Source organism: Hippoglossus stenolepis, chromosome 8 (genome assembly GCF_022539355.2).
Source record: "Hippoglossus stenolepis isolate QCI-W04-F060 chromosome 8, HSTE1.2, whole genome shotgun sequence".
Taxonomy (NCBI): domain Eukaryota; kingdom Metazoa; phylum Chordata; class Actinopteri; order Pleuronectiformes; family Pleuronectidae; genus Hippoglossus; species Hippoglossus stenolepis.
This window is the reverse complement of record NC_061490.1, coordinates 15556221-15576136: the sequence shown is the minus strand read 5'-3', so window position 1 is coordinate 15576136 and position 19916 is coordinate 15556221. Positions and strand designations below refer to the sequence as shown.

Below are 19916 nucleotides of genomic sequence, written 5' to 3'. Positions count from 1 at the left end.
ATGTTTTCTTTAACAGTGCTCTGGTCAGGATTTTTGGGGCTGATCACCAAAATCAGTAACGCTTTATAGATCCCTGCAGTTGAACTGGGTCACTTCACACCTCAAACTAAATATGTAACAGCAAAGAGGATTTATAAGAAAAATATAGAATAAGAAATATTCTATCATTTTTGCATTTCATAGGTTATGCTTAGCTCCAAATGCTTATGCAAATGCGGTCACATTTAAAGAGTATTGTGTTCATTTTACCTATTTAAACAATAGCTCCTTATATCAGTGATTTAGACTAAAGCTATATGGATGTAATATGAATTGGGAAGCCTACTGGTGATTTTTCAATTTATATAGATTGAAACATGTTCAACACTCATCCCCCTCCTTTGTCACCTGCTCTGTAATACACGTTGACACAGCTGGACACACACACAAACACACACACTCTCTCTCTCTCTCTCTCTCTCTCTCTCTCTCTCTCTCTCTCTCTCTCTCTCTGGAATGTGAAGAATGTGTGAATGAAGTGTTTTCTCACCTTGAAACGAGGACTATAGCGATATGGATGATATAGAGCTGCTCACATCAAGTGTCACTGAATCTGTTGGACGCTCAGCCTCTGCTGTTTTTTTCTCAAGAAGACGAGGTTAAAGCTCTGATGTTGTTCTCCGGCTCTCAACATGTGTGTACAATGTTTGGTATAACTGCAGCAGACATACATTAGTGAAATATTCATGACCTGGATGAGTGCAGCGTGCATCAGAGTATCTGAACCCTTTGTCTTCCATATTAGATGGTGGCTCGTGTTCAAGGTGTATGAATCCCATCACTTGGATGATATTTGGTTTCATGTTTTGCTGAACGGTTGCAGTCATTGCAAGGTCTTTGTTACGGCAGCTGAGTGAGTTGTGAGAGGCTTCAAATTGTCTTTTCCCACTTTGTAACTTGTGCATTTATCATCTTTTTCAGACACCTGATAGAACTATGAAGCCATTTGAGCTCCCTACAGGGAAGATGCCTTGAGGTCTTGGATCATCTGATTGGCTCACCTCATAGAGAGCACCGATCAAACTATTTAATTGAAACATAGGTGGCAGATTCATCTGAGAAACCTTGGTTTTTCTTCCGCTCTCAAAGATAATCGCATCATCACCACAGTTATTCAACAGGCCTGAGCTAAACTCCAGCAACAAGAGTCCCAGTCAACAGTGTCTGTGTGATTCTGCGTGTGGGGGTGGATGTGTGTGTGTGTACAGCGTGTGTGTGTGGTTGTGTGTGTGTGTGCGTGCAAGTGGTTGGCGCTATTAAACATTCACCGGCTCACTCAGCTGCTGCTGCTGCTGCCGCTGTTAGGCTCCCAATCTGGGTCAAGTCTCCCTCCTCTCCTCCCTGAGCTACCTCTATCCCTCTATCCTCTCCTCCTCCTCCTCCTCTTGCTCTCCCTCTCTCCCTCTCCCTCCCCTCTCTCTCTCTCTCTCTCTCTCGCTTGCCCACTCGCTTTCTGTTTCTTTCCTTCAGTGCAACTCCCTATGTGCTCTCCCTGTGTCTTCCCCCTCTCTCTTTCTTTCGCTTTTCCCTATTTCTCTCTCTCTCTCGCTCCCTTCCTCTCTTTCTCTGTCTGTCTCTCACTCTCATTCTCTCTCCCTCTCTCTGAGGGAATGTTTGCTCAGCTACGGAGCTCTGAAGGCAGGCCTGCGCTCTTATCCAGTGTCCAAGTCAAATAAAGATGCCCATAAATTTTTGAAAGACATGATGAATAATTTCTGTTATTTTCTCCAAATGTGTGTGTCTACGTCTGTGTGTGTGTGTGTGTGTGTGTGTGTGTGTGTGTGTGTGTGTGTGTGTGTGTGTGTGTGTGTGTGTGTCACTTTAAATGGCCACTACCTGTTTAACAAGTGTCAGTTGTATGTTTCTTTACTATACAAACTGATGGCATTACAATGTCTGTGTAAGTTGATGGTTATAGTGATGATGATGATGCCCTCTCCTTTCCTAATTTGCCAATTCTGCCATCGCTCCATCCCCCTATGAGAGAGAGAGAGTGCTGTGTGTGCAGATAGAGAATTTGCCCGTTCTTCTTCCTGAGCTTTCAACAACATTCACAAGTCTTCTGAAAACATCCTGTAGCAACAATGTAAAAATACTCTGGTAAAAGTAACAAGTCATTATGTGACACTTGAATCTAGCTACTTTTCCTGCACTGACTTCATTTCCCACTATTTTACTCCAGATCCTCAAGTTTAGAAATATTTTAATTAGTTCTAAATCACTGATGAGCTTTCCCCTCAAAGACTTTCTGTGGGACAAGAAAGCAGCTGTCTTGTGAATGTCTTTAGCCTCTGCTGCCTACTGTACCACAACACACACAAATTAAAGAATATCCCAAATCATCACAAATGTCACAGCAAAGAAAATCTGTGAGCTGATTCAGCCACAGATTTCCACAAAAGTGTCTGTCTGTGTAAGCACAGGCTTGGACTGCACTCAGCCAGCTGATGTGGAGGATATCACAGAGAGTGCAACCACCCCTGCTGAAGACCTGAATCAGGAGCCTTGTCTGGAGTCAGCAGTCACTGCTCCTCCACCAATTCCTGTGACCCCCTCCTGCTGAGTCTGCTGCAGTCCTGGAGGGTGAGGGTCTTTGTCCAGTACCCAGCATTCCACCAGCTCGTGTGAGCCCACCTCCTGCCACCACTGCAGAGCTAATATGGACCTCAGCCAGGACAAGGCCAAAACTAAAAAGTCTAAAATGGCTCGGCTGAATCCTCTCTCCCTGGTGAGGGAACAATCTCCACTGCTGTTACTACTAAAGAAGCAGAGTTAAGACAAATCCCTTGTACTTATTGGTGCATATAATTATATTGTTGTTTATTTTCTTTTCATTTGTCAAATAATACATTTGTTGTTGCAAATTCAGTTCAGTCTGTCTCTTTCAGTCATTTTCAAGATTGTCAACTGCAACAGGAAATTAATTCTTTGACAAAATCAGATTTTACAACAATTATTTTTCCTGCTTTAAACTGAACGGCATTGAAAGAACAGAAGGTCAGCGCTCTTTGCCTCGTTCTCCCACACCCCGCAACACACACATCGATCAGCTCCAAAAGTGACCAACCCCTTTATGAAAAAAAAACAAATCGCCGTTTTCGTTCGTGCATTACTGGACGTAATGCACGTTTGTGGCAACAGCATCGCTATGTTGGTAGTGGAGATGTATTTATCGGTAAATAGAGTATAGGGTATTGATAATACTAATGGTGATAATTGAATTGAACCAAACACAAAGATTTTACATAAATTACCGATCGGGACAGAAACAGTTTCGATGTGACATCTGTCTGCAGTTTTTTTGCATCAAGTATTGGAATAATGAATCTATCTGCACAAACTCAGCATCAGAAACTATAGATTTGTTTTGTTTGTGTTTTTCTGTCATAGAATAAAGGGAAACTTCACAATAGGACATGAATCAATAAATACAACATACAAACTTACTACTGTCACTTCAAATGTGCTGCCTGCAGTGCACCGCAGAGGTTTCAAATTAGGAGCTACAAACAAAACAACCTATGATGTGTCTGTGTGTGTGTGTGCGTGTCTGTATCTGTCCACTGTATCTCTTTGTCCGTCCTTTATTTGTATCTTTTATCCAATTCTCTGAGTAATGAAATCATTTGTTTGACACTGCTGGACAACACATACAGTGGTTTTCTTGGCCCTGCAGCCTCTCAGCAGTAATAATGAACAGACATGATTGCATGCACACAGCATACACACACATTTGGATGCATCTATTTAAGTTGGGTGTTCATACAGATGCACACAATTCTTATCATATGTCTTGTAGCAGGACCTTTCATCATGCCAGCAGCCATAGAAACCCAGTTTAACAGCTCCACCATGTTCCGTCTGCTGCTGCACAAGCTCCGGTGGCTGCTATTTTTAAGGTGAGACATAGTGCAAACTGCTTTGACATCTTCTGAACGCATTCTTCAGCTGTTTGGCAGCTTTCTTTGCTGCAGCTGTGCAGATATTTCCTTCCTGCAAATATTCCTCTGTGGATATTGTTTTGCGAATGTTGTTGTTTCTGACAACAAGTATCACTGGGATAAATGTCTGAGTGTAACGGCACAGTTCAGGTTTGCTAATTGGAAAAAGTAAAACGTTATGTGTGTTTGCGACACTGCGAGAATGAGCGAGTGAAGGAACAAAAGAAAGAGAAACAAAGAAAGCAGTGAATATCTCTCCGGCTACCATCTTGTTATTGTAGCGATAAATATGGTGTCTTGTCGTGCATGTTGCATATTGACTATGCGGCACCAAACAAATGCATTTCGCGGCTTTACAATTCTTTAATCACACGAGGATGAATTGTTAATTGAGAGGGCGATTACTGAGAAACCGGAGCGGTTATCTCCGGGCTCCACATCTCTCCTCCTCGTTCCACACCTCCACCTACCAGAGTTGTGAACAGCACTTGTCTTCTGCCTGATGATGTTTCTGATGACAGCTGCCATCTCTGCAAATAGCCCGGGATATGGTGAGAACATTCACAGCCCTGTCCTACACTTCTCTGCTCCCAACATCATGCCCGTCTGGAGTGAGAGTGGAAGACGTGGCTGCACCGATACGGATACAGTACGTTACAGTTCGTGGTTATGTAGCAGACAAAGAGGGATACACGTATACTGTTCATTTACCCATGTCCACATGGGTTCATAGCAAATCCACCTTCTTAGATATACAGATATATATACTAGCACTGTGGTAGTGATGGTGTTGTACTGGATTGTGTCATGTCCAGAGGTCTGTGTAATATCCTGCTCTTACACACTATGTAAATAGGAGGGACACACTTCACTGGTGGCATGTTGGTGCATTGGTGCCTGAAAGGTTCCAGGGTTCGATTCCGGTGTCTTTGCATGTCCTCCGTGTGTTTGCATTGGTTTCCTAAGGGTTTTCTTATGACTTCCTACCACAGTCCAAACACACGCATATTTGAGTGTGAGTGGTTATTTGTCTCTGTATGTCTGGCCCTGTGACACACTGGTGACCTGTTCAGGGTCTACCCCACCTCTTGCCCAATGTCAGCTGGGATTCGCTCCTGTGTCCCCCGCGATCCACAAATTATAAACAGGATGGACGGATGGATGGAGGGAGGGACAGACGGACGAACAAACGAACGGACATGTCCTTGTAATGAAGTCCAGAACAGCGGCAACTTTGGTTAGACACTTAAGAAGACTTTAGGCATTCCAACAAAAAACTGAGCTTTTTACAAATGCTTCTTGACAAAGTACCTAATGAAGTGGCCACTGAGTGTGTGAAATATTCTCCCTCTATTGCTTTTAAATCCTCAAGCTTTTTGCAAAAATACAGAAGCATATTAATGTTTGTTTATTGGCAATCTGCAACTGTTGTTAGACTCAATGAGGAGGAACAGCTGTGCTGCTAAAATGCTGTAAAACTTCCCTCCAAGGCTCTGTGGTATTTATACTGATGACAAGTGGGTATTTCCTTGTTTTATAGACAGTGTATTTTTACTTTAATTATCGATGTGTCTCATTCAACAGAGTTGGTTTGGGTTCAGTTAAGACACAAGTTTTGCTGTGTGAAAATATATATTCTATAGATAATATATAAATGATCCATGTTTTATATTTGATTTAAAACATGTTAATTATTTAAAGCTTTATCTGAAATGATCTGTTATCCAAGCACAGCACAACTCCATTCATAAACAACATGGTGATGCCTGCTTCAACAATGACTTCATAGAACCAAGAGGAGGTCAAACTTATTATATATTATATACTATAATATACTATATAACAGAAGTTGGGAGGAAGGGGGGCTGACATGAAGGAGAAGATAACTGCCCTGCTCATTAATTTTCCCTTTTTCATATACCTGCGAAACATTTCCCACAGCTGATCACAGACAAATCCGAGGTCATCTTTATTAACAATGACATCACTCCCTCCTGGCCCTCTGACACCCTTCTGCAGGAAACTCTATGTGACAGTGTAGCCTGAATGATCTGGTTGAGTTTCAGTGATTTGCTCTTTCTAACTCAGGGAGATGAGATTTACAATATTGCCAATTCTTTGTCATAATGTGTGAATAAAATTTGGTCTCACTAAATCTCTTCATAATCCTCTGTTATTTCACTGATCTTTTCATTCTGTCTGGGCTTCACTCTGGAGGCCTAACATCTGATCCACATGCAGACAAGTCTCATAAATTTAAGCTGTGCAGGTTTTCTCCAATCTGAGAAACTAATTCTGAAAACTACCATAAAAGATGTTTAAAATCTCACTGTTACACCAGCTTTCACTGAGCATAGAGACATCATTTTGTAAAGTTTTCTCATTTTAATCCTGCTTTACTCCTCTTTTCATAGCATGTATCAACAAGTGGTGGCTCGTGATTAAGAACAAATTCTGATAACGCAGGGGAAGACAGAGGAGGCGTGACAGACGGAGGAGGCGAAAGGTAAAGAGCAGGAAGGGACAGAGGACAGGTGAAGAGACGCGTTTCTGTGAGACGATCAAAGCTGAACAAAATGAAAGTCAGCACGAGGTTAAGTAAAGAGGTCAATGTCACACGTGTGGACACTTAACTACATATTTCCAACAGTTACACCTGTTAACCGTTGGAAAGTAACCTTTGCTGTTTTAATTTTATTTTGCAACCTCAGCTCCCGCTCATCCCCTTATTATGCGAAGTCGCACACTAACACACACACACACACACACACACACACACACACACACACACACACACACACACACACACACACACATACACTCTTACACCCATTCACACACACCCAGCGTTAATTTGACTTGCCAGGGAGGAAAAAGTGTGATGCGCTTGAGTAGCTCCCTGGACATGAATCTAAAGACAGTTGGGAGCGTGCAGAGCAATCAAGTGATAAAGCTTATTATCTGAGAGGAGCTATATTCTAAGACTTATTATCTACCAGGAGTTAAATGACTTTCAGGTCCTCAAAGGCCTGATGGCCTGGTTTGACTTGGCAGGGGAGAGAGAGAGGGAAGAGGTAGCTGGAGGAAAAACTGGGGGTGGGTGAGAGCACGCAGAGGATGGAGGGATGGAGGGAAGAATTGAGCAGGTGGTTGGAGATGGAGGGTAGATGAGAGGAGAGGGGAGGGGAGATATGAGAGGAGAGAACACCACTTGTGCAGAAAGGTGGAGGGGAGGTAGAGCTCTGAGAGAGGACGGGAGGGAGGGAGGGAGTTGAAGGTGATTCATAGGCGTGGGCAGTCACTTTTCAGACTTCTTGCAACTGCTGTGAAACCAGTTTTCAGGTTCGGGTCGGGAGATATACTGTACTTCATAAAACTGCAGAGTGCTGCATTGTGTCTTTGTTGAGGCAGTTCAGATAGTTTACTACTATAGCTACTGTAGATGCTTTATTGCCTTGGATACCTCAAGTGTTGGCATAGCAACAATAGATTTGGACTGTCAGTGCTTACTGGGGGCCAACGGCAAGATTGGACTGCAACTTCACGGGAGGATTGACTGTGCTCGGTGTAATGTGATGTAACAGGTGATCACACACACATCATCTAATACACTAAATATGAATGGCAACACTTAGCTCGGAGATGGTGAAATAAAAAGAAAGGGGGAAAGAACAGAGACAAGATTCAATTTAGCTTTTGCACCTGCACAGAAAATTGTCAAATAGTCCAAAGCCCTGTAGCCACTGATATAGTTTCTGCTGTGATGTGCCGTTCACTGCAGAAGTTGTTGCTTTGAGGTGTTTTCCAGCTGAAACGGTGCCTGAACAGGTCACCTCTGTTTCAAAGTCACTGCAAGATAAAGGTTAGTTGGTCAGTTTCCCATTATGTCACAGATACAACACGACCCTCTGCCAGCACACAGGAACACCATCAGGTCCTCCTGTTCACGCGTAGTTAGTCTTGTTCAGTGTTTGATATAATTTGTTTCATTTCCATCTTGTTGTATTACATTGTGGATCTGCAGCATTCAACACTTGGAGAGGAAACCCTTAAAAATTCTACTTCTTCTAAAATCGAGGAGGATTTGTGTCTCCACAAATTGCAGTGGAAGAAAAAATGTATCCCATATCCCAATTTGTCTCCGTCCATCAGTGAGCAGCAGATTCTGTAGTATGTGTATATGGGACTATATCCGTGGTCTAATGTGTCCTATTGTCATTTATTGGTCAGCAGCTTGGATTTTTTATGTTGTATTTGTTACAAATGGCCTAGAATCGGTTTAAAATGTTTTCCATTTATTTGAATAACTGTGAGAAAGAATCCTGATGCTGATTACATGATGAAGATCAACTCACCTGTTGTGTCACTCACATCAACATGTGATCTTTTGTTAGCTGCTAACTGTTTCCTGACTCAGTTTCCTGAACAACTGAATGAGACGTTTTAAGGCTTTAAAGACCTGTTTTCTCAAGCCCTTAATTATAAGTACACTGGATCTTAAAGGGTTAGATATTTACATTGTGCCTTGGCTCTTTATTCACTCCGTTTATATACCGTTAAATAATTTTGGATCAAAATCTGATGACAGTTAATGGCTTCTTTAAAGTGTAACCAGCACACTGTCAATTAAACTTTCATTTCACTTGTTCCACAATTAAAGATTTTAGAGAAATACATAAGATATAAATTCAGAGGCTTTGAATTACATAAGCACAGCTAAATGTCCAAATACGGAATGAGCAAACTGCTGTATTTAGCCATCCAGGCAGCCCATTACTGGTAGATAGCTCCCAGCCTAAAGAGTGCTAATGAGCTCACTGTGCACCAGTGTTAACCCAGTCCCTCTTTACACATACAATATTGACAAAGCTGATGCTAAGTATGGGCTCTTAAGTCCAGAGTGAGTGTTGTTCTATGTAAATGAACTCAGCACTCTTCTAACTCAAAGGTAAACTTACTCTACGAGCATGGATTGTGTTAAAAGCTACTTAAACAGAGGAGGAATTCTATGGACAAATGGGTTTAAGGTGAATGGAATTTGAATGAAGTGGGTGTGTGTTTAGCACAACAGAAGACAAGACACAAAAGTGCAACATGCTGCCTTGGCTTGTTAAGATTATTCTTTATTATGAAGTGCCACAAAATGCTTTGTGCTCATTGTGCTTACATTGTTTGAATACTGGCTCAAAAAAACCCAGGACGTCGTCTCTCTGCACCAGAGATGCAGACCTCCCGAGATAAGGTGTGTCAGATAATCGCTATACAGCAGTAAAAATGTATCAATCCAAAGGATTCTTTACAAACCCTCTTGCAATAAATGATTATTTAGGTTATCATCATTCTTTAACTTGGAAATACAAAAAAAGAAGAGAGGTCAAGCTAGTACAAGGTTTTTAATTCTTCTCTACCTGAATTCTAGTTAGTTTCATTGTGCTACTTTCTTTAAGGTGGAAATGACTAGAATGGAAGTGCTTAGAGAGATCAGACCTGGAGCTCACCCAGAGACAGACGCACAAACTCCTGAACACCGGTCACCAGCAGGACAACGACGACTTCATCCAAATACCCTTAAGATGTTTCGACCGCAGTGCAAATGTGCAAAGTGTTTGAATACACAATGGAACAATCTGTGACGCGTAAACAACAACTGGAGACGTTGCAGCCTGAAATACTGTTAGCGGGATTTTTTAACAACTTTGTACCCGTCACACTGTCATCAGTCACTACAGTAGCAGCAGTGTGTTTACTGCTTACATTCTCATTCAAACAGAGAGGAAAGAAACCAGATTTTAGAGTTAGCGGTTTGAGTAATAGCATATTGTTATTTTCTATCTCTTCCAGGGTTTCGATGTCTCCGAGATGTGTAAAGAAAAATGAGGGTAATGCTTTTGTTTTCTTTGCATATATGGGCTCTTCGTCACACTCTGTCATTTTCACATTCAGCTGTATTTGACTAGCATTTTAGTTTGAGCTCCTAATCTAATGTTTTTTACCTATTTTGCATGTTTACTCAGCCATGTAGATTTATTGCGGCCAGTACTTAAAAATCACAGATAAAAAAAGACAAAAACTAAAATGTGAGCCCTAACAAGACGGAGCTCTATGACTAATCGTCTGATACAATTCAAGTAATTGCAGCTCGAATCTGGTTCACACATTGGGAAGAGAGATAAGACCTGCAGTTTGCTGACTCACACACTGATCGCTCCAGTCACAACAGAAAACTGCCTCCTTCTAATTGACTTGTTATGCAACACAACATTTATCATAGAATGTAGACTTTTGTCACTCGATAAATTGACCCAGGCTGTAAGTGAGGAAGCTCATGCACGAGGAAGCAATTATCAGAATGTCTCTGTTATAAACCTGCATCTTATCATTAAACCTGTTTCTTTTCAGTTGTTGAAAGTTTGACTGTAAATAGATTTTCATCACCCCCAAACAGCTCGTCAGCAGGCATCGTGTTCTCACGTGTGCGGCCACGTGGGAAAGTGTCTATGCAGAGTTACGATGCGGACGTACAGGACGATGTATGAACACAAACAAGCGCTTCATTATTTTTGTGCAGATGTGTGTGTCCCTCAGTCTGTCTCTCAGGAAGCTCCATGGATCTGAAGAAAAGGTTTCTGAGCTGCAGAGAACTGGGTTCAGCAACACTGGTATTGGCCAGTTAGTTTGAACGATAACCGTCTATGGGTTCGGGATGATTACAGTCGGGCCTGTCTGTAGGAATAATAATCACTCAAAGAGTTTGCCTATGGTCGGCCTGTTAGGGATGGATGGGGCCTACTGCAGAATAATCAGGACTGTAACAGTGAAGCTGGATTCAGACCATCCAGCTTAAGTGCATGCTTTTCTCTGTGGTTTAAGAATGCACACTGTTACTGTATGGTCTGGAAGTGCTCTGGAAGGGAAGTTGAATAATGCATTGACCTCTGTCCAACTTCAACAATGCACCAAACTTTGACTTGGTGCTTTTCTATTGAAAATATACTCAGATTTGCAAAATGCCATGTGTCGTACTGGGTCGGTGCACTTTTCATTGCATGCTTCTCCAGTCTGATTGCTAAAAGTTTGTTCCAGTTTTGTTTGTATGAAAAGAGAGATAAGATGCCTCTTTACATTATGGAAATGCGCAGACCTGTTGCTGCATAAAACATGAAAGGTGTTTTCAGAACCTCTGAATGTAATTGTTTACATCCCAGAAACCTCTCATGAATGGTCAAGGAATCCGATCTGAGTAAAATGTTGTGTGGCCTGATCCGAATGTAGACTTCTCCTGCTTATGTAATGCCAGAGTTATCCTGGTGCAGGTCTGTCAGGGTGGTAGTTATCCTACAATAGGCCTCATACCAAGCAGGCAGCTGATCCCAGCCTCTCTAGCCTACATCCTACATTAGTTCTACTCACTAAGAGGCAGGCAGTGCATAACAAGAGAGGAAAGACAGGACGTTTTCTTTTTGTTACTCTAACACTACATTGGCATGTTCCCTGATGTCTGTTATATTCGTATTTATCTGTTTATGACTATAGGTGAAGTAAAACATACCTGATTTTTAAACTGCTATACAGTAGTAGGTAATACTTCATAACGTCATCATAAAATACCATGCATTAGGTGATTATTGCTTTTGAAGAGTCCTACGGAGGCTCCACGAAAAAATATTGCCCTCAGGTTCTATCTATTGGATTTTGGCAAAAAAATCATAAGCTTTTTATGATGTTGGCATAGATTTCATTTTTTTTTTTTTGCATGCAATAACGTTAATAAGAAAAGAAAAAAACGTAATAAGAAAAGAATTGTACTCAAAAAAAGTGACATATGCTTTGGCCTGTAGTGATAAAAAGAGGTTAGCAAATATCCTACATACACAGAAATGAAAGTGCAACAAATCAAGTATAAACTCACAATAAATAAAAAATAAATGAAATAAACAAATATATAAATAAATAAATAAATATATAAATAATATTTTTACCTCAGTGGTGGAGAGATTATGGTCACTTGGTGCAGCAGAACATTATTATTATCATTATTATTACTATCATTATTACTATTATTCCCCCCAAAAAAGAAAATAAGAGGGAAAACTCTTTCACTGTGTTTCAGTGCAGGGAGGAACGCAGTAACTAGGCTTACTATCGTCTTTGTCGTCATCCTCATCATCAGTGTCCCAAAATATACGGTGTCATACTGTATTTAGATGCCAGAAGGAAGCCGTGTCAGTATTATTGTCTCTATCTGGAACAGACAGAGGAAGAGGAGGTGAAGAGTTTTTGAGGAAGTGCATGCGTAGATCAGTTAAATCCTTAAGTGGGCAAATCTCAAGGAGAAAAATTGTGCTATCTTCATCGTCGTCATCATCACGAATAGGCTCCAAGGGAAAGCGAGGTGAGGGGGAAGTGAGAGAGAGGGAGGAGGGGAAGCAAGGTCATACTCTGACCAAAAATAGATTGTTTGTGTCTGCAGTTCAGTCTTTAAGGATAATGGCGACTTATTTCTGCAGTTTAGTCCATTTGTTTCATCTATGCGGGGGGTCATGCATCTAAGGGGCCGAGAGGAGAGAAAGGGCCTTTGAAGCAGGCGGACTCGTAGTGCTTGTTCAGGTAACTCTTGAGCGCGAAGGTCTTGTCGCAGCGTTTGCACTTGAAGTGCTTGAAGGCCGAGTGGGTCTGCATGTGAGCGCGCAGGTTCGAGCGGTCCGCGAAGGCCTTCCCGCAGTGGGCACACCCGAACGGCTTCTCGCCCGTGTGCGAGCGCATGTGGCCCTGCAAAAGCCAAGGTCGACTGAACGCCTTCCCGCACACGTCACACTTGTGCTTGAGGTCGTGAGTGAGCAGGTGCATGGCCATGGCGGGCATGGACACGTACACCTTCCCGCAGGTCGGACATTTCTTTGCCAGCTTGCTGTCCAGTGAGCGGTGTGTCTGTTTGTGCCGGCTCAGGTTTGAGGACGTGGCGTAGGTTTTGCCGCACTCGTTGCAGGTGTGCCTCTGAATGGTCCTGGGGCTGCTGATAGCTTTCCTCCTCGAGCGGCCGTCGGTGATGTAGAAGGCATCGACTGAGTAACCATCACTCACTGCAGCATCTCCGTTGATGTAGCCATCGGTGATCTCTGAGCTGGGGCTGTCGGGTGACTCAGAGTCAGGGGCCCCGTAGTCGCTGTGGATGCCGTCGTAGAGAGGGTCGGGAGACGGCACCTTGATCCCACTGTCACTCTCAGCATCGTACACAACAGGGCTGATGTAGTCACTGATGTAACCACCTGGGGAAAAAAACAGTATTTAGGTTAAAAAACATTGTAGTGGAGGTTATAATGAAAAATAGAACAAGAATCAGACATTTGGTATAAAGAGATAAGACCATTATTTGTCCCTGAAGCAGCTATTACGTAATTTGATCGGTAGTAAAGAAGACAACCTTTTTTCTATCAGAATGAGAATCACAGAGGAGAACAGTGGCAAAGATTTCCACCCTTCACACCAGAGACCCTTCAAATACTGGTAACAATTGCAATGGACATACAATACAATTGTGTACCTAAAGGGACACAACAGGAGGCAAAAGTTTGTATTGACATTATTCGACTGCTGTTTGCGAGCTGAACAAAAGCAACAGAATGAAACCAGATACTCGTCTTTTCTCAGCTTTATCTTTCTTCACAGAGACACCGTGCACTGAGGAGCATTACACACTCTGAAGTGGTGGAACTAAAGAAGTGCCTCCTCATTCATGTTAACAACTCTATTAGTGAGTATTACACCTTTAGTAACGCACATCTGCTCTTATAAAGCTGAGCGGTGTTTATTTTCTGCACCTGCGTCCCGTTCGGGTCCATTCATAATAAAACACATCACTGGGGCAATGGATAACATAAGTATTCAACCAGGAACTCGTTTACAACATGTTCGTGCATGTAACATGTTAGAGGTTTCGTAGCATGTTGTATGTAGGAACCTCATTAAGCCGCTCACTGAGTGCTGTGGATGGACATAACTGCTGACACGACAGGTGGTGCTGTAATGGATGAGAAAACCAGATGCTGTGTTTCTTTACACTGAAAGAGCAGAAAACCAAACATGGCAACACAGTGGGTGAAACTGAAGGTTCCAATTAGATCTGATCCAAGGTCAGTCAGCACATTTTTCATGTAATGCCTGTACAACAACCACAAGATCATGTGTTGTTATGTGAAGTACAATATAAAATAACATCAGTTTAGATGATTTTAAGAGTGTTATGGTCCTCCCTTCACTCTAATAGTACTGATAATAAAGTACATAACATATAATATATATTCACTTACATATCTATCCCATAGTAATCATACCATCCCCTGCTATTACTCTGCATATGGAGCAGGAGACATTTGTCGATTCACCCTCAGGGCTGCAGCAGTAACTGTTAATGCTTTAAACAACTTATACGTGAAACACTGAATTGACATATTGTTTTTCCGGCACACCTGTTGCCAGTGTGAAAAAAGCCTCCAGTGTCGGTCCAGATAATATTTCAGCTATAAAATTCCCCTCAGCCTCAAAGGTTACAGTTAACACAGTTCCTCTGTGAAAGATAAATGCGCACACACACTGACCCTGAACTTGAGAAAGCTGATTTAGTGTGAGAACGAGCATCAGCACCACGGACAGATCCAGTGCGGAGCCCGTCGATGGCCCAGTAACAGAGAGAGACTCCCTCAGTTCAACAGGAAGGTGCTGACAGAGCTGAGAGTTAAAGACTAACAGCACTAGACAAATAAACTTAAACGCATTGTAAAGCACTATAGATTATATAGATTATTATATCAGGTCGGAAGATGCCACCCTCCCTCTTGATACATTCATATCTGAATAAGATGCTATTTTATTTCTCAAGTTTGTCTGTGTTTTCTCATAGTCATCATGAATATGTGAGTTTGTCCACATAACTGGCTAAATACACAAAAGTGTAATTAAATGCATTAATCTGCACAGTGTGACTTGCGTATATGCAAACACACACATTATGAAATACCTTTTGATCTATATAAAAAAACAGCCTGTCTCAATACATGTTTTAACTGTGGATGTTGTTTTTCTGCAAATTTTCTATTGACATAACAACAAAGATGCAACTGGTTATACATCAAGTTTTGTCAAACACACACAGGTTAATGCTACGGGCAGTTTTTGTGTCTTAGAATTAGTTTGACACAATGGGTTCGGTTTGGTTAAAAGCTTAAATACAGACTTAACAGAGAACTGTAAACACAACCTATGGTACATAAAGTATTTCTCATACTTTCTCTCTTCATATAATTAATATACACCTATACATACTTAGAGGTTTTATTTCCATTGAGCCAAAAAACAACACACTGGCCACAGCTACACTCAAAACAAAACTTAAGGTTTATTTATTAAGATTAAGATGTTTCTATTTATTATCTATTTTAAGGAAATATCAGCTTCAAATTTTCAAAATTAAAACTTAGTGTGATCAATTGGACATGACCCATATCTGTCTGTTTGAAGTTCAAGTAGACATAGACAATTCATTAACAAAGATTAAGTATTTTCTTTAAATCCCTTTATTTATTATTATCCATCCAGTCTGGTGATTTTTTAAATAAGCGGCAGAAGCAACAAGGTCGAGGTGACACCCCTCCTATATACGTCTGCATAGGCTCAACAGCTTCTTCATATCTGCTGATTCGTCCTGTCTGAAAACACACTCCCATCTCGCACACAACACAGGAACCATGCAGGGAGACATAAATTATTCCAAAAGCTGGTTCGTTCAAGCAGAAAGTTGTTCATAGCGCTGTGTGGGTAGAGTTTGCATTGTACTGTATGTAGAAGCCACATTAAGCTGTCACCATCTGATGTTGGGGATGGAGACAAAAGGTGGCCGGTGTAGGCAGTGTGTGGCGCGGCGCTGCTGAGGCAGCAGATCGCGTGTCAAGCCGAGCAGGGCTGGTTAACCTCGACATTACAAATACACCGCTGACAGCTTTTTTGCTTTATGAGCGGAGAAATAACAGAGAGCACTCGCATGCTGAATGCACATGCTGATGTGCATCAATGTGTCGATGACATTGGGGTGGAAGCAGCACAGTGGCTTCATTTACATGGCAAGGACGTCTCTGGCTTTTCATGTAAGATGTGACGCACACAGTCGCAGGGAGCGAGGAAGTTCACAGCTTCACAGGAGCAGAGGGCAGCACAAAAACAATGAATAACACTGCTTACTCCTGCTGGAGGCTCACTGCAGTGAGGGCTGCCTTAAATATTATGCCTAAATAGTACATCTAAACAAATAAATATCTAAACGAGTAAAATACTGTTTATATTCAACATTTAAACCAAAACTGTCTGAAATAATTAATCTTTTTGGATAGAAATGTTCCTCAGCTTAGGAATCTACTGTGATATTCAACAGCTCAATAGTATTCAACAGTTCGTCAGTGACTGTGAAATGAGATAAGTGTGGTCAGGGTCTCCTCCTCTTCTCTTTATGTGATAATTAATACAACAGGCTGCGTGTAGCACAGAGGGAGGTGCGTTTTTTTGTATCTCCAGGGGAGAAATCGTCGTGCAGAAATATCTTAACTCTGCAAAAACAGGACATGCTCACCTTGGTACAGAGCACAGATTAAACCCTCTATAGAGACAGTAAAATTCCAGCCTGTGAAGGAGCTGATTTAAAATGCAACCAAGAAGAACAAACCAAGAAAACACCTGTGCACTGGTGGTAATGTGTCTGATCACAGCTGCTTCTCATCTGTGCTGCAGCTGCAGTTTCGACCATTGAATCACGTCAAGTGTTACTGCGTCTGTCAGCTCACTTTCTGTATAAGACACCCAGCCTACAGGACACAGGAGTGTAGGTTCCATGCATCATCTCAAACATTACAAGCATCACGCTGAGGTCGCAGAGGCTCGTCCACTTAAGAGCAGATCTGTGAATCAATGGACATTTAGACTTGGGCTTTTGCCTCCAAAACCAAGTGAAGGTGAAGCAGATCTGAATAACCTCCATCCCGTCTTTATCTCTTTTAACCTGACTTAGCCTGCGTGGGGGGGGGGCAAACTCCCTGCTGACGATGAGCCAAAATCAATGTAACATGGGATGCGCTGGATTTAGTTGATTTCTCAAGTGACCTTTCCGCTTCAGTGGCAGCTCGACTCGCACAACTCAAGCAACTGCTTTGAGTCAAACCGGCTGCAGACTTCACACTCTCAGTAAATAAAGAGTTGTGTGGTGTTGAACTGCACCTCTTCAGTCTTATCATGTTCCCCTGCAGTACACTGTAGCTCTTACACTCTCACTGAAACCTGGAAGGGTCGTTTATTTTGAAAGGAACTTTTGGAGCTTTTATTGGGTCACCTGTGAGAGAGGTCATAACTACACTGTCAAATCTAATGGGCTCCATAAATGGCCCCGAGCAGCTACACCCACATCCCCACTGGTTGCGCACAATCCCATTTTAAGTTCTACTTGGAAATGCTGGAGAGGAATTATAGAAAAAAAAAACTGGCTACAAGAATAAGAACTGGTGGGAAATAAAATACTATAAAAGCACAAATTAAATAGGTTATTATAGATATTGAATATTGGCACATGGAGGTGTCGCATTAAAGGAATTCTTCTCGGACACACACATTTTTGGAAACGGCATTCTTAGGTCCCCTGCCTGTCCGCCCTCTACCTCCACCTCCTCTCTCTCTCCTCCTCCTCCTCTTCCTCTCACAGACCGACTTGTGTTTGTTGTGAGACACCTGTTAGTGCTGGGTTGTGTGCGCAGTTCAGCCTGACCTACCTTTGTCATGGAGCCGCAGGCTGAGGTCTGTCCTGTGCCGGTAGACGCTCTCCAGATCCGCCGTGGAGAAATCATCTAGTTTCACCTTTTTCACCAGGAAGGACCTTGGCATGGTGCGACACCGACTCAACACAACGACACACACTCACAAACAACACAGCCGATCCACGACGGCCTGGCCAGCGTGGTGGTGGTTTCAACCCGTCACACACACACGCGCAAACACGCACGCACACACGCAGAGGACGGAGGAAGATTGTCTTGCACTGATCCGCTGGAAAGTCTTCACCTCTCTTTTTTTCTTTAAATGTCTTCCTTCTTTCTTCTCTGCTCGTCTTCTGTCTGGTTCACGTGCACGAGAAAGAGGAGAAATGCAACTTCAGCACCGGACAGCTCCCTCCGGGGGGTCTCTCGCTCTCTCTTTCTCTCCCTCTCTCTCTCTCTCTGCGCTCGCGTGCACCGGCAGACTGAGGCTCGCGAGCAGTCAAACAACAAAAACAGTAATAACAATAAATAAATAAAAGTAAATAAGAGGTGGTGGAAGGAAAATCCTGCAGCGTGAGACAGCTCGCGGGCCTCTCAGAAGAAGAGGAGGAAGGTGGAGGAGGAAGAGGAGGAGGAGGAGGAGGGATGCGAAGAAAAATCTGAAAAAGGATGTAAAATAGATTTTGGAAGCTTTTCAAAATAAATGTCGGCCACCTTGTCCTTCCTTCTTTGCGAAATAGTCCTTATTTAATTCCCTTCAACAGCAAAAAAAAAAGACTCCGCTTGGCCGAGTGTGGATCATCAGCATCCTCTCCTCTTTCTCTCTCTCTCTCTCTCTCTCTCTGTATCCCTCTCTCTTCTCTCTTTCCCTCTCTCTCTCTCGCTCTCTTTCTGCAGCTTCCGCGAGGTGCTCCCGTGAGTGTGCCGTCTCGCGATCAGCTGTTGGCATTTATACCGAGCGAGAGAGAGAGAGAGAGAGAGAGAGAGAGAGAGAGAGAGAGAGAGAGAGAGAGAGAGAGAGAGAGAGAGATGGATAGACACACGGGTAGAGGGAGTGCTTAATTTAATCCATCCCACATCCCCGGGGAGCGGCGACTGGCCCGGATGATTTATTGAAGCTGTTATCACCCCCCCCTCTCTCTCTCTTCTTTTCTTTCTTTCTCTGTCTTTCATTCTCCTTCTCCTTCTCCCTCCTTCCTCCCTTTCTTCTCATTTTTTGAGTGAGAGAGAGAGTGTGTGTGTGTTTGTGTGTGTGTGTGTGTGTGTGTGTGTGTGTGTGTGTGTGTGTGTGTGTGTGTGTGTGTGTGTGTGTGTGTGTGTGTGTGTGTGTGTGTGTGTGTGTGTGTGTGTGTGTGTGTGTGTGTGTGTGTGTGAGTGTGTGTGTGTGAGGCCAGGCGCCATGTTTTGGGGAGATAAGAATGGAAATTATTGTTATGGTTTCTTTAAGCACTCATCGATTTGATTCAGCTATCACAGCGTGTAACGTGAATTTAAATATTGTCTCGTTGTGAGCATGGTTTTTTTATTATTTGGAAGGAGGGGGTCTACTTTTCTTTTTGTTTTCCCTTCTCTTCTTTTTATCACCTGCTAAGCGTTTTCTATCTGAGCTTTTCTGCTCGATGACATGGGTTTTATGGGGGATATTAACTAGCATGCTGAGAGCCTCGTAATTATCATTAATGTGGCCTCGGAGGCAGATGGATGTAGACCAAATGGAGTGTTTTACAGTGACTGCATGGTGGATTAATATGAGAGAAAGAGTCCTCTCTGCTCCGGGGTCACACCAGGTTCACTCCCAAGTTTCTGTAGATTATGTAACAACAACACTGATCATTACAGAGACTTTAGTGCGGTGCCGTTCTAAACCTGCCTGTTTGTAACGGGCTGTTCTGTGAATCCTCCTCAAACAGTTCTACAATATACTGAGACTTTTTATTATTTGTGTGCTGGACGAGATTTTTATAAACATTCTATGGTGTAGAGTGAAGTTAAAAAACTCTCTGTTCATCCTACCTGGTTTATCTGCAATCAAGATTTTATAGTCAAATGTATGAATAAAATGAAACTGATTGTGATTCATTACTATTTAATTGTGTGGTTTATATATAGGTTTGAGTCATTGACTGATCAGGTCTGGCCGCAATGTTGA

At 42.5% G+C, this 19916-nt stretch overlaps 1 protein-coding gene across 1 annotated transcript; it reads right to left on the bottom strand.

The window, feature by feature from the left end:
- Positions 1–9068: 9068 nt before the first annotated feature.
- LOC118113330 (transcriptional repressor scratch 1) lies at positions 9069–18669 on the bottom strand. Its single transcript, XM_035162912.2, has 2 exons — positions 17783–18669; positions 9069–13246 (listed from the first exon to the last, which is right to left on the bottom strand). The coding sequence occupies exons 1-2, from the start codon at positions 17892–17894 to the stop codon at positions 12519–12521; spliced, it is 840 nt and encodes a 279-aa protein (XP_035018803.1). The 5' UTR covers positions 17895–18669; the 3' UTR covers positions 9069–12518.
- Between the last annotated feature and the right edge of the window lie 1247 nt (positions 18670–19916).

Excerpts from the sequence above, each read along its gene's own strand:
- LOC118113330 (XM_035162912.2), bottom strand. The coding sequence starts at position 17,894 with ATGCCAAGGTCCTTCCTGGTGAAAAAGGTGAAACTAGATGATTTCTCC. Across the intron at positions 13,247-17,782 it reads CCTGCGGCTCCATGACAAAG|GTGGTTACATCAGTGACTAC; the intron begins GTAGGTCAGGCT and ends TTTTTTCCCCAG.